The 12,955-nt window shown below is 34.3% G+C and overlaps 1 protein-coding gene across 2 annotated transcripts in view; it reads left to right on the forward strand.

Moving 5' to 3' along the window:
• Positions 1-1,083: 1,083 nt before the first annotated feature.
• The window catches only part of LOC144352419 (protein D2-like), a 31,854-nt gene continuing 19,982 nt past the window's right edge, over positions 1,084-12,955 (forward strand). Inside the window, exons 1-3 of one of the 2 annotated variants that reach the window (XM_085504562.1) lie at positions 1,084-1,299; positions 2,111-2,243; positions 7,610-7,690. In XM_085504562.1, coding sequence (XP_085360688.1) covers positions 1,202-1,299; positions 2,111-2,243; positions 7,610-7,690 — 312 coding nt within the window. In that variant the 5' untranslated portion in view covers positions 1,084-1,201. The remainder of the gene's footprint in view (positions 1,300-2,110; positions 2,244-7,609; positions 7,691-12,955) is intronic. The other variant, XM_085504563.1, reaches the window with a different exon arrangement.

Genomic DNA, 12,955 nt, shown 5'->3' on the forward strand with positions numbered 1-12,955 from the left:
CGCCTATCCGACGTCAACTGAATATGTAGCTTCGTCAGAGGTACCAGACTGAACGTCTGGGCGAGCATAAAATAGCGCTGTGTGGAAAATGAAATCATTCCAGTTATTAGTGCAGTCTAGCAGTATTAATTAGACACGTTTATGTCAACAATCCGCACATGTGCTACAGAAATATCAACATTATTTTTTCGTCATTATTTTGTTTCTGTTTTAGTGGGCATGTCACCATTGTTACTGCATTGTTTAGTTTATAGAAAACCCATTGGAAGCACGTAGGCCCACTAGTTACTCAAATATTATAAGGTCATTCATTGATAACAGCCCGCATGTTTGGGATGTATAAATATATCATTTGTACGTATGTATGTATATTGAGTTTTAAAACCTGGTAATCGTGTAAACCATGTGAGTTGTTTGCAACCTTTCCCCGATGACGGCGTCAATTCGATTATATTTTTACTATTTTTTTTATTTATTACCAAAACTGCCAGTCCAAACTAGGATCTCATTTTAATCAGATTGGTAAAGGATGTGATTAATTAATTTGGTAAACCGATGGACTATCTGTGAGAAACCTTTTACGTGTGCGTGTCAATTCACTCAGTATCTCCACAGAGCCGGTCAAGCGAGTTGAGTTTTCCCACATCCCGCGGTACATTTATTCGTAGCACCGTCGACTGCTAATTTTGCCGACGCCACATGGCCCATGACACTTGCATTTTGGAGGTTAAAGTTGTATATTGTTTGAAACTGGTTCGTAGAATATTTCCCGCTTTTGCACGATCTCAACTTGAGATCCATCTCAAAACAAGAATCACAACAGCTTTGTCCCTCCTCCGGCTAATAAACATTACCAGGATTGATTTGCATTACCTAAGATATATACATTGTGAATATTCTTTTATATTGTTCAAAGCGAATATCCCCCTCCCATAATATTTAAGTTTATATTTAGAATCTTTTTATCAACGTTAATCTATTATATTATATTATCTCTTCAAAAAATAAACATAGGCGGCGCTGTTCAAATGTAGTCGTAATGACTATTATTGTTACAGGCGACATCTGCCCACATCTGGCACAATAATGACCCACGTTTTACTATGAGAACTGTAAAATAACAGTTGAAACAAATCACTGATCCGCACTCTATTCAGGCCGAGGCACAACTCGTCTCGCTTTTTATTTTTGGAATTTGAGAATGCTTACTTATCCAGCGTCAAGCGCGCGCGTTTGTACTTTGCTCGTATTAATATGTTTACTGGCGCTCGTGCATTTCCGTGATTCAAGACGTCCTGGGTATGTACGACATATTACTATATCAATAATGCCGCGTATTTTTTTGTTCAAATCCTCCAGTGATCAACATGAAGTAAATTAGTACACATCGTGGATTGTTCATGGTATTTAAATTGTTTAACTGGCAAACATTTGTAAATCTTTATGTCCATTCAACCGTCTTCAATTTGGGAGTACGTTTGGTACAGAAACGTTGGTAATGAAGACTGGCTGCGTTTTTGTCAGTTTTTCCAAATTTGTGAGTCATGTAATATAATGAGCCAAAATAAACACATAAAGGGTAAAAAGTTAATGATGAAACTATACACCTGAAAAATGGGTCAACTGTGGGCATGTTTTTATCATAAATATCAGATATGATAGAACTTTTGTTCATTTCTTTACCCTTCCCCGTACGAATTTTTTAAAGCCTCTGGGACAGTACAATATTATGGTTTTAAAATAAAACTCGTGTTAGGTGGTCTGAAATTCAGCCTACTCTTAGTTAGCTAAGGGGTCATTTTCACCTTGTTCCCGGCTTTCGACAAGAGCATATCTTCTCTGTTGAATATTTACACAAGTTTATTATGCACATTTTCCTCACTCTCAAATTATTTGCAGTATATGACATATTGTACATATTTATTAATTAAATTTGCGTAATTTATTACCCACGTGTATTCAAGGTTTACCTTTATTTTGACGAGGGTGAATGTTTTCAAATCATTGCGCTCGCGTGCTGATTGGGAACCGCATCATCTGTTGCACAGTGTTAGCCACATCACATAATGTTTCGGCTCGTATTTTTCACGTGTTTCTTTGTTTTTTCTAGTTGCAGTAATTGTCCCTGTCAGTCAGGTTTGACTGTGAAATACGATTTCGGTGAAATCGTCTGTGGCAGCGCCGTTTCAGCATCCAATTTTGACAACAATGCTCCCCTGATCGCACTCCCCATTGCGGACGAGGTAGGTAATCATACATACCAGCTGAATTCGTGTTGTTTCTTTTATAAAGTGCAGTGGTCGTCACCCAGCCTGTGTTCGAATTGTATGTAAACAATTTATTTTACCTGCATTTTATACCTCGTTATGGGTCTCATATAGAACACAACGCGGTACGACGATCACCGCCCTTTAAAATACTATTCCAGTGGTTTGGTTCGCCAGAATAAATGGTAGCTATATCGTATCTGAAAAGTAGAGGGTCAAATGACATTATGAGCATTTGGGGTGCAAATGACGTCATTAAGCGTTATGTTATATGATTTATATTTCATAAATATGTTCGATTTGGACAACAAATGAATAATAAAAACTATAACAGCGTATTCATTGTTGTGGCGATGAAATACCTTCTCCGGGATTCAGGCAATAAACTTGCCTTGGTGTCACAACACAGTCCCTCCCTGTGGTCACAACACAGTCCCTCCCTATGGTCACAACACAGTCCCTCCCTGTGGTCACAACACAGTCCCTCCCTGTGGTCACAATACAGTCCCTCCCTGTGGTCACAACACAGTCCCTCCCTGTGGTCACAACACAGTCCCTCCCTGTGGCCACAACACAGTCCCTCCCTGTGGTCACAACACAGTCCCTCCCTGTGGTCACAACACAGTCCCTCCCTGTGGTCACAACACAGTCCCTCTCTGTGGTCACAACAAATGACAAAAGCCACAGCAAAGTGTGCCATTGCGTAACAAATATGCTTAAAGCTGATAGATAGTTTTTGACTCCATGTGCGAAGCACATAATTGGGAGTCTTTACAGTTGTGTGTGTGTGTGTGTGTGTGTGTGTGTGTGTGTGTGTGTATGTGTGTATGTGTGTCCGACTGTTCCACTGCTATCTCAAGAACCATACATCGGTTTTTGATGAAACTTGGTGCATAGATGTTCTGGGCCAATGTGCAGATTTGATTAGGTTTTGGTAAAAATCCATGCTCGTTAATTACCTAATTTGCATGATAATTAGCTAATTTTTAGCTGTTCTATGACTGTTCCACTGATATCTAAAGAACCACTCATTGGATTTTGATGAAACTTGGTACATAGATGCTCTGAACATATGCGCAGATTTGATTAGTTTTTGGTAAAAATCCATGCATATTAATTACCTAATTTGCATGATAATTAGCTGCTTTTTAGCTGTTCCATGATTGTTCCACTGATATCTAAACAACCACTCATTGGATTTTGATGAAACTTGGTACATAGATGCTCTGAACATATGCGCAGATTTGATTAATTTTTGGTAAAAATCCGTGCATATTAATTACCTAATTTGCATGATAATTAGCTGATTTTTAGCTGTTCCATGATTGTTCCACTGATATCTAAACAACCACTCGTTGGATTTTGATGAAACTTTGTACATACATGCTCTGAACTAATGCTAGGTTTTGATTAGTTTTTGGTAATAATCCGTGGATACTAATTACCTAATTTGCATAATGATTAGTCAATTTTCGGGTTTTCCACTGATATCTCAAGTACTAATCACATTTCAATGAAACTTGGTACATAGATATCATATGACACTGCACAGACCTGATAGTTTTTATGGTAATATCAGTACATATTAATTACCTAATTTGCATAATTAGTTAATTTTCAGCATTTGATATAAGTACTAATCATCACATTTCAATGAAACTTGGTACATAGATGTCATATGACACTGCACAGACCTGATAGTTTTTATGGTAATATCAGTACATATTAATTACTGTGGAATACTTTATTTTCGCTGGAATTAATTTTCGCTGAAAAGGCTTTTTGGGCGTTTTGTGTGGAATTTATTTTCACTGATTTTTGATGAGTTTAATGTAAAATTATAGGAAGAAAAGTATATTCGCTGGATTTTATTTTCACGAAAACATCCCTTCAGCGAAAATAGCGAAAATAAATTCCAAGCGAAAATAAAGTATTCTACAGTACCTAATTTGCATAATTAATTTTCAGCATTTGATATATGTAGTGAGCATTACATTTCAATGAAACTTGGTATTTACATACTCAAGGACTATGCAGAGATTGATTGTTTCCGATAAATATTTGTGCATATTAATCACCTAATTTGCATAATTAATTTTCAGCTTTTCCACAGCTATCTCAAGTAATAATCATCGCATTTCAATGAAACTTGGTACATAGATCCTTTAGGACTATGCAGAGCCCTGATTAGTTTTAGGGTAAATAATTGTGCATATTAATTACCTAATTTGCATAATTAATTTTCAGCTTTTCTACTGATATCTAAAGTACTAATCATCACATTTCAATGAATCTAGAATTATGCAGACCCAATTAGTTTTTGGTAAATATTTGTGCATATTAATCACCTAATTTGCATAATTAACCAACTTTCACTCTGATATCTCAGGTACTAAACATCACATACCAATGAATGTACATGGATCACATACCAATGAATGTACATGGATGCTGTAGGACAATAGACAGACCTGGATAATTGTGGGTTAAAATCTGTACATATTAATTACTTAATTTGCATAATTAACCAATTTTAAGCTTTCACTCTGATATCTAAAGTACTAATTATTCCATTTCAATGAAACTTAGTACAAAGATGCTCTAGGACAATGTACAAACCTAATTAGTTTGGGGTAAAAATCTTTTTATATTAATTCCCTAATAAGCATAATAATTCATAATTTTTTGGTTCTAATCACATTTCAATTAAACTTGGAAACATAGATTTTCTGTTACATTGCGCAGACCTCATTAGTTTTACACTCAAATCTGTTCATATTAATTTTCTGATTTGCATAATTAGTTTTCAGCTAAGTAATTTTGAATTATATTTAATGCGTCTCCAATACTCTCAGCACATGGGAGTTCTTTCTAAGCTTTCTTTGATTATAGATGTTATTTGACATTCTTTTCATCTGTGATGCTATTGGTTAGTTAAAAGTTGATAAATTGAAAGAACTGAAACTCTAGCAAAACACATGGGATCTTCATCACATAAAACCGTACATGATTGTGAAAGTTGTAAACTCTAATCTTTTATAAATCCTTGGTAAAACTTGCATAATTTGTTATGTACCACATTGTTTAATGTGTCATTGTGTGCCTTTGTGTATTACAGTAATCTCTGCTATTGTGTAACCTGTGTCATTGTGCAATGTTTTATTGTGTATCATTTTGTAATTGGTCATTGTTGAATGTGCTGTGTAATATATTTTCAACTACAACTACCCAATTGCTTTGATATGTTGTATGCAAGTACTTTGGGTGGACCTCCATCAGATTAGTTTGACATTGTGTATCATGTGTCCTTGTTAAATGTGCATCATTGTGTAATGTGTGTCATTGTATGTGTCATTTTGTACTATGTGCCATTTTGTAATGTGTCATTTAATGTGTCGTTGTGTAATGTGTCATTGTTTAATATGTGTCATTGTGTAATGTCTGTCATTGTTTGATAGGTGTCATTGTTTAATGTGTCATTTGTGATATGTTGTGTAATATGTGTTTTGTCTAATATGTCATTGTGTAATATGTCATTGTGTAATGTTTGTCATTATGTAATGTGTGTCATTGTGCAATGTTTGTCATGTAATGTTTGTCATTATGTAATGTGTGTCATTGTTTAATAGGTGTCATTGTGTAATGTTTGTCGTTGTGTAATGTGTGTCATTGTGTAATGTGTCATTGTTTAACATGTGTCATTGTGTAATGTCTATCATTGCTTGATAGGTGTCATTGTTTAATGTGTCATTGTGTGATATGTTGTGTAATATGTGTTTTGTCTAATGTGTCATTGTGTAATGTTTGTCATTATGTAATGTTTGTCACTGTGCAATGTTTGTCATTATGTAATGTTTGTCATTATGTAATGTGTGTCATTGTGTAATGTTTGTCATTATGTAATGTGTGTCATTGTTTAATAGGTGTCATTATGTAATGTTTGTCATTATGTAATGTTTTTGTTTTATTTTGTCTAATAGCTGGCATAATTGAAGTACGCCCTCATGGTTAACAAAAACCATATGTTGTTTCTCTTTAGGAATTTTCACTGTCCCATTGGTGTGCGGTATTTGAAAAATTAGAAATGCTGACATATAAATTTGTAAATTTGAAAAACGAAAATAAAATTATAAATTATATTTATAAATAGTATGACGTTATTTGTGTCAGCAAAACACAGAGAAACGAACACATGTGATAAATATATAATAAGTCTCACACATTATTACACTCAGCCCCTTCATTACTCTGTTAATTAAATAATAATGAATCAGGGCATATACTAAAATAGTGTGGGATAATGTAAATCTATGACATCATAGAAACCCTCATTGTGATTGTGGTGATTTATAACACTCAGAAATGGCAATCATTCTCTAATTATCTTATATAGGGTAGGGATATATGCATATTCGCAGATTATCGTATACGGGTTAGCAATATCTGCATATTCTTAGATTATCGTATATGAGGTAGCGATATCTGCGTATAGTCCAAGAGCCAGATAGGTTTTATTTATGTTGGAAGCGCCAAATGGTCTGGGGAAATGATTCTAGACCGAAATTTCCTCAGGAATTCAAAAATCAATTTCTGATGAGGATATATATAGACCTAAGACTAGAAAATTGAGCATAAAGTTGGGTACCATAAAAAATAAATTGACAAAAAATGTCAATTTTTATATTGTCTTTATAGTTATTATGAGCTCTGTCACGGTGTGTATTAGTTATTTTTTATTTTTTTATATTTAAATTAATTTTATTTCTTTTCAAAATAACAAATACACAGACAAGAAAAGAAGAAAAGAAAGAAAAACTCTGCCCTATTTGTATTCAAATATAGACAATCATAAACATTATAAGCTTTGCTGTACAAAAAAAAAATTCTTTTATCATAAAATTTGCATGAAACAATTGACATATAGATGACACTTTCTGTACATAATCCCTCAAAGGCTGAAAAAGTAGAAGAAAAAAAACGTATGTAATGTTTGTCATTATGTAATGTGTGTTATTGTTTAATGTGTGTCATTGTGTAATGTTTGTCATTGTGTAATGTGTGTCATTATGTAATGTGTGTCATTGTTCAGTGTGTGTCATTGTGTAATGTTTGTCATTATGTAATGTTTGTCATTATGTAATGTGTGTCATTGTTCAGTGTGTCATTGTGTAATATATGTCATTTTGTAATGTGTCATTTTGTAATGTTTGTCATTATGTAATATTTGTCATTGTGTAATTTTTCGTTGAGTAATGTGTTATTGTGTAATATGTGTCATTGACATGAAGTAAGATTAATAGTCAATAGTGATTCATTTGTTGAGATTGTGGTCTATATTGCAGGCTAGTAAATATGTTTTGGTAATGTCTGATCCTGATGCACCTAATCCAGCTTGGATACATTGGTTAAGACGTGACATTTCTGTAAGTATTATTGTATATTGAAAATGTTTTGTTCATTTATTTGTTGACTCCCATGTGCTAAGCACAAAATGGGAGTCTTTGCAGTTAGTGTGTCTGTATGTGTGTGTGTGTGTGTTCCACTGATATCTCAAGAACCATGCATCAGTTTTTGATGAAACTTGGTGCATAGATGCTCTGGGCCAATGCGTAGATTTGATTAGGTTTATATATAGATGCTCTGAACTTGTGCACAGATGTGATTAGTTTTTGGTAAAAATCCGTGCATATTAGTTACCTAATTTGCATGATAGTTAGCTAATTGTAAGCTGTTCCATGACTGTTACACTGATATCTTAACAACCACTCATTGGATTTTGATGAAACTTGGTACATAGATGCTCTGAACTAATGCTAGGTTTTGATTAGTTTTTGGTGAAAATTACCTAATTACTAATTACCTAATTTGCATAACGATTAGTGAATTTTCATTTTTTCAACTGATTAAGTACTAATCATCACATTTCAATGAAACTTGGTACATAGATGTCATAGGACACTGCACAGACCTGATAGTTTTTACGGTAATATCAGTGCATATTAATTACCTAATTTGCATAATTGATTATTTTTCAGCTTTTGATGTTTCAAGTAGTAAGCATTACATTTCAATGAAACTTGGTACATAGATACTCAAGGACTATCCAAAGATTCATTTATTCGGGATAAATATTTGTGCATATTAATTACCTAATTTGCATAATTAGTTAATTCTCAGCTTTTCCACCGATATCTCAAGTACTAATCATCACATTTCAATGAAACTTGGTACATAGATCCTTTAGGACTATCAAGAGACCTGATTAGTTTTAGGGTAAATAATTGTGCATATTAATTACCTAATTTGCATAATTAATTAATTTTCAGCTTTCACACTGATTTCTCAAGTACTAATCATCACATTTCAATGAAACTTTGTACATGGATGCTGTAGGACAATAGACAGTCCTGGTTAATTGTGGGTTAAAATCTGTACATATTAATTACTAATTTGCATATAATTAACCACTTTTAAGTTATTACACTGATATCTAAAGTACTAATTATTCCATTTCAATGAAACTTGGTACAAAGATGCTCTAGGACAATGTACAAACCTTGATTAGTTTGGGGTTAAAATCTGTTTATATTAATTTCCTAATTACCATAATAATTCATAATTTTTTGGGGTACCAATCGCATTTCAATAAAACTTGGTACATAAATGGTCTGTTACATTGCGCAGACCTCATTAGGTTTACACTCAAATATGTTCATATTAATTTTCTGATTTGCATTTTAAGTTTTCAGCTTTTCCATCACTACCTCAATCAAGTACAAGTAATTTTGAATTATATTTAATGTGTCTCCAACATGGGAGTTCTTTCTAAGCTTTCTTTGGTTTATTTTGATTTATTTTTAGGTTATATTTTTCATCTTTCAGGACTTCTTGTTTCATTGTTTAATAATCAACTACAGCTTTTTCAGCAACAGGATCCGCATTATAGCCAAGACAGTTCACACTTTTATGTTAATACACTGTATCTAATCACGTAGATTACTTCTACAACAAAAGAGGTGTGGTTCAAGTCAGATTTGTTAGCCCCCTCTGGATCTACGATCCGGGCGGGGTTATTAATTTGGGTCGTGCCTGTGCTTCCGTGTGTGCACATTCACGTTACCAGCTTTTTTCTAACACATGTGTGATCCAATTCAGTTCATAGTTGGTACAGAGACAGGAATAGACCATTTTCCGTTCACTGCGAGAATCACGCGTTATGCGTGAAGTCGAATGTAAAAACAGGACAAACAAAGGTCATAGCGTCGTAGTCGCGTCAAACATCGCGTGGGATTCGACAAACGCGAAAGTATTTCGGGGACATTTCCATGCTTAATAATGTGCTGTCCACATTTGATGATAGGCAATTTCGATTAAGTAAGGGTATTCGGAAGCAATATTCCTCTGTCGAAGATCGGCTGGCCAATGTAAGCTACGAAATAAAGAAATTCTAGTTCAAAATCAAATCGTTCGATTTTTGCGGCAGATGTTCGACGCGCGTCTTTCATGCATCTCGCGAGATCTCGCAATTGTACGGAAAATCATCTATTGATAATGTTATTAGGCACATCAAGTTATTTTTTCGATTCTTCAAAGTTTCACTGTGTTTTTCTTTGATTTTTAACATTTTTCCTTTAAAATTGCTTGAAAATTCAACTTTTCCCGAAATTACCCGAGTTTAATTCAAGTTTTGATGACGCATGCACATTTCTCGTCTCGGTGGAAATCACAGTCATTTTTGTGTGAGGATATTGTATACCGGAATTGTATCTTTATTTGCGCAACGCTTATATGGACAAACTTCTGTCTCGTCAATTTCAAAGGTAAGAAACTGTGCTTATTATGGTATTTATACACTTTGTATTATCGTTTGTGTCTCGGGTTTGGTGATCGTGAGAAACTATTGCTAACCTGGCGAGAGTTTCGCCAGAAAAACTGCCTTTTTATTATGGTTGTAGGAACTGATTATGTATTGTGTAAATTGAAAGTTTACCTCGTGATTTAAGAGGTTTGCAGTGCTCTCTCCGGGATTCAAACGTCGTGGTGGTGTCGGCGCAATGCTGTTCTGAGACGCTTGCCTGACTCTGCCACACTCAAAATCATTGTCGCCATGCTTGATTTCCGCAACATTTACATTTGTTTATGATTTCCACAGCTATTGTTCTGAGATGCGTCCTCGCTGTTCATAAACAGCCATAAACAAGTTTATTTGGGTTGACATGTACTCATTGAAAGTGTTGGTTTATTTACGTAATCCACTGATCACGACATAGCCGAAGTTGAAAATATGTCGCTACTGGAGAGCTTGCCCAAAACGCTACTCTCATGTCCCAAATAAATGTACCAGTACGTTTATTTTTTTTCCCGAAAAATTCCACCCGGTACATTCTAAATCGGGCCGATTAATAAAAATCTTGATTTAATCATGCCTTTTTACCATGAAAAATAAAGCCAAAAATCGCACAAAAACATTGGTAAATGTCTTCCGCGTTGCTTTCACCATGAGGTCGCTGAACTGTCATTAACGTATTTAAATGTTGATGGTAATTTGAGCACATGGGCACCATCCAGCATTTTGATTGGTTGATTGGCGACTTGACCTATCTGGTCAATAAAAGCGTCTTTTGTGCATGGATAACATGGCGGATATCGTACTGCATCAAGCGTTTACATGTAACCGAAATCATTCGCTTACGATGAAACTAAGTTGAATTTTACTTGCATTTCATTACAATTCAACAATTTTATCTTTTGTACGTTAATATAATCACTACTGAGTATCGTGATCATTTGCTACTAAGCAATGGTTTGTTTTTATTTTAAACTTTATACTTTTCGTTCCCAACAAAATTAAAAAAAATAATGCATATTAAATATAGCGAGTATTTTTTGTTGTCATGTAAACAGTTTTTTTTGATTGACTGTAATTTTCCAACATTTCATGACGCCCATTGTAAAACCAAATTAAGGCCTTTCACTTCTTGACGGCTATTTAAAAGATTATACGGCATCTTGCTTTTCGTCAGCCACGAAGGTCACACTAGACGAACTTGATCGGTTCTTGCCGACCATTCCGTGCCTTTTTTATCGACCCACGATGGCACGCAAATCAAAAACAGTATTGTCCTTGCAACAATTTCGCGCAATAGGTCACCATTGTACAGTGACTGATTTTAATAATAATATTTATTCAACATTAGAACAAACTATAGTGAGTTGTTCTATGGTTGTATAAAAATAAAATAAACTACATTAAGATACAGTAAAGTTAACCAACCAAACAGAATGCTAAATAAAGCTAAATAATATTACAAACACGTATAGAATCACAATAAACTTGTACAGTACAGTACAATAGACTACATTACATTAACTACTGGAAAATCACATTCACATTGGAGTCATAACTATGGAAAGAATATTTTTAAATTTGGTGGAGCTGCACATATATCATTTGCATACATTTTTGTATGTATTGTCCAGTTTCCCAGCCAGTCCGACTCGAGTAGTGATTGGTTTGCTATTTCATTACATCTTGCGGCCTTTCAAACAGTATATTGCTAGACATGCATCAATTGTTGTCCATTTATATTCCTGATTGCACAGTGTAAACTGCAATTTCTTTCTGGCTGGTATAAATATATTAAGTAATATGTTTTCGTACTGAAAAGACTGTACACAAATATCTTTTTTAATTAAATTAAACAGCTAATGGGAGCACATATGCTACAACCTCTGCTTACTTTTGACTAAATGTTTTTTTGTTTTGTTTTTCAGGTACAGAGCCAGAATTTTTTTCTCAGAAAGCAAAGCCACTGAAACTGCGTATATTACAAAAGCATACTATTCGCTGCATGTCTGACAATTGTATAAAGTTTTGCATGTCCTCTTTTTTTTTTTTCTTTGAGAAGTGCTGTCAACCAAAGCATAAGTATGTGTTTTTCTGTACATAAATTTCACACGATTTGTTAATATTAATGTATGATAATAAAAACTTGACAATATTTTTCTGGGTTCTTGCATTTTATTTGTATCATTGTCATATGAGAAGTACTCTTGTCCTTATTTAGAGATATTGAAACTAATTCAGGGCCACAAACTACATGTAGATCTGTACATGAAGTACATGGGAAGTAAAGTTGTTGACAAGGTAATGTACACCAAGGATCATTGCAGTTTCTCAGTTCCTCGTCTGGTGCTAGTACTTGTATGACAAACGGTATCATTGCCCTGTTACTGTCTAAAATATCAGAAGTTTTTCACTGGAACAGTTCTGTGATTGACAGTGTCCTTGTATTAGGAATACAGTTGTACAAGGAAGTTTATCCAAACAGACACAACACTCACTGACTCGTCAACATATTTGCAGATTTGATTTGCATTCTTGCATGTCATTTTACCTGTTGTACTTGTTTGTTGCTCTCTGGTGTTCTTGCTGAGACCAGGATGGAGAGTGCTATAAACTTGAAAATGCCATAGAAATCATGTTTGCCAATTTATGTCTATGCCAAAAACTTTGTTAAATTATATGTTGCAACTCTCAAATGACAACAAGTGAATGCAGTGTCATTCATGACTTGTTTGATTGAATAAATTTGTACTGCTTGGAGGCTATTTTTTCCCTCAAAAATCTAAAAAAAACTAGCTTTTTCTAGCTGTTAACAGCTTTTTCTCAGATATGTGTCATCCAG

The sequence above is a fragment of the Saccoglossus kowalevskii genome, chromosome 10 (assembly GCF_978046115.1).
Source record: "Saccoglossus kowalevskii chromosome 10, keSacKowa6.1, whole genome shotgun sequence".
NCBI classification, from domain to species: Eukaryota; Metazoa; Hemichordata; class Enteropneusta; family Harrimaniidae; genus Saccoglossus; species Saccoglossus kowalevskii.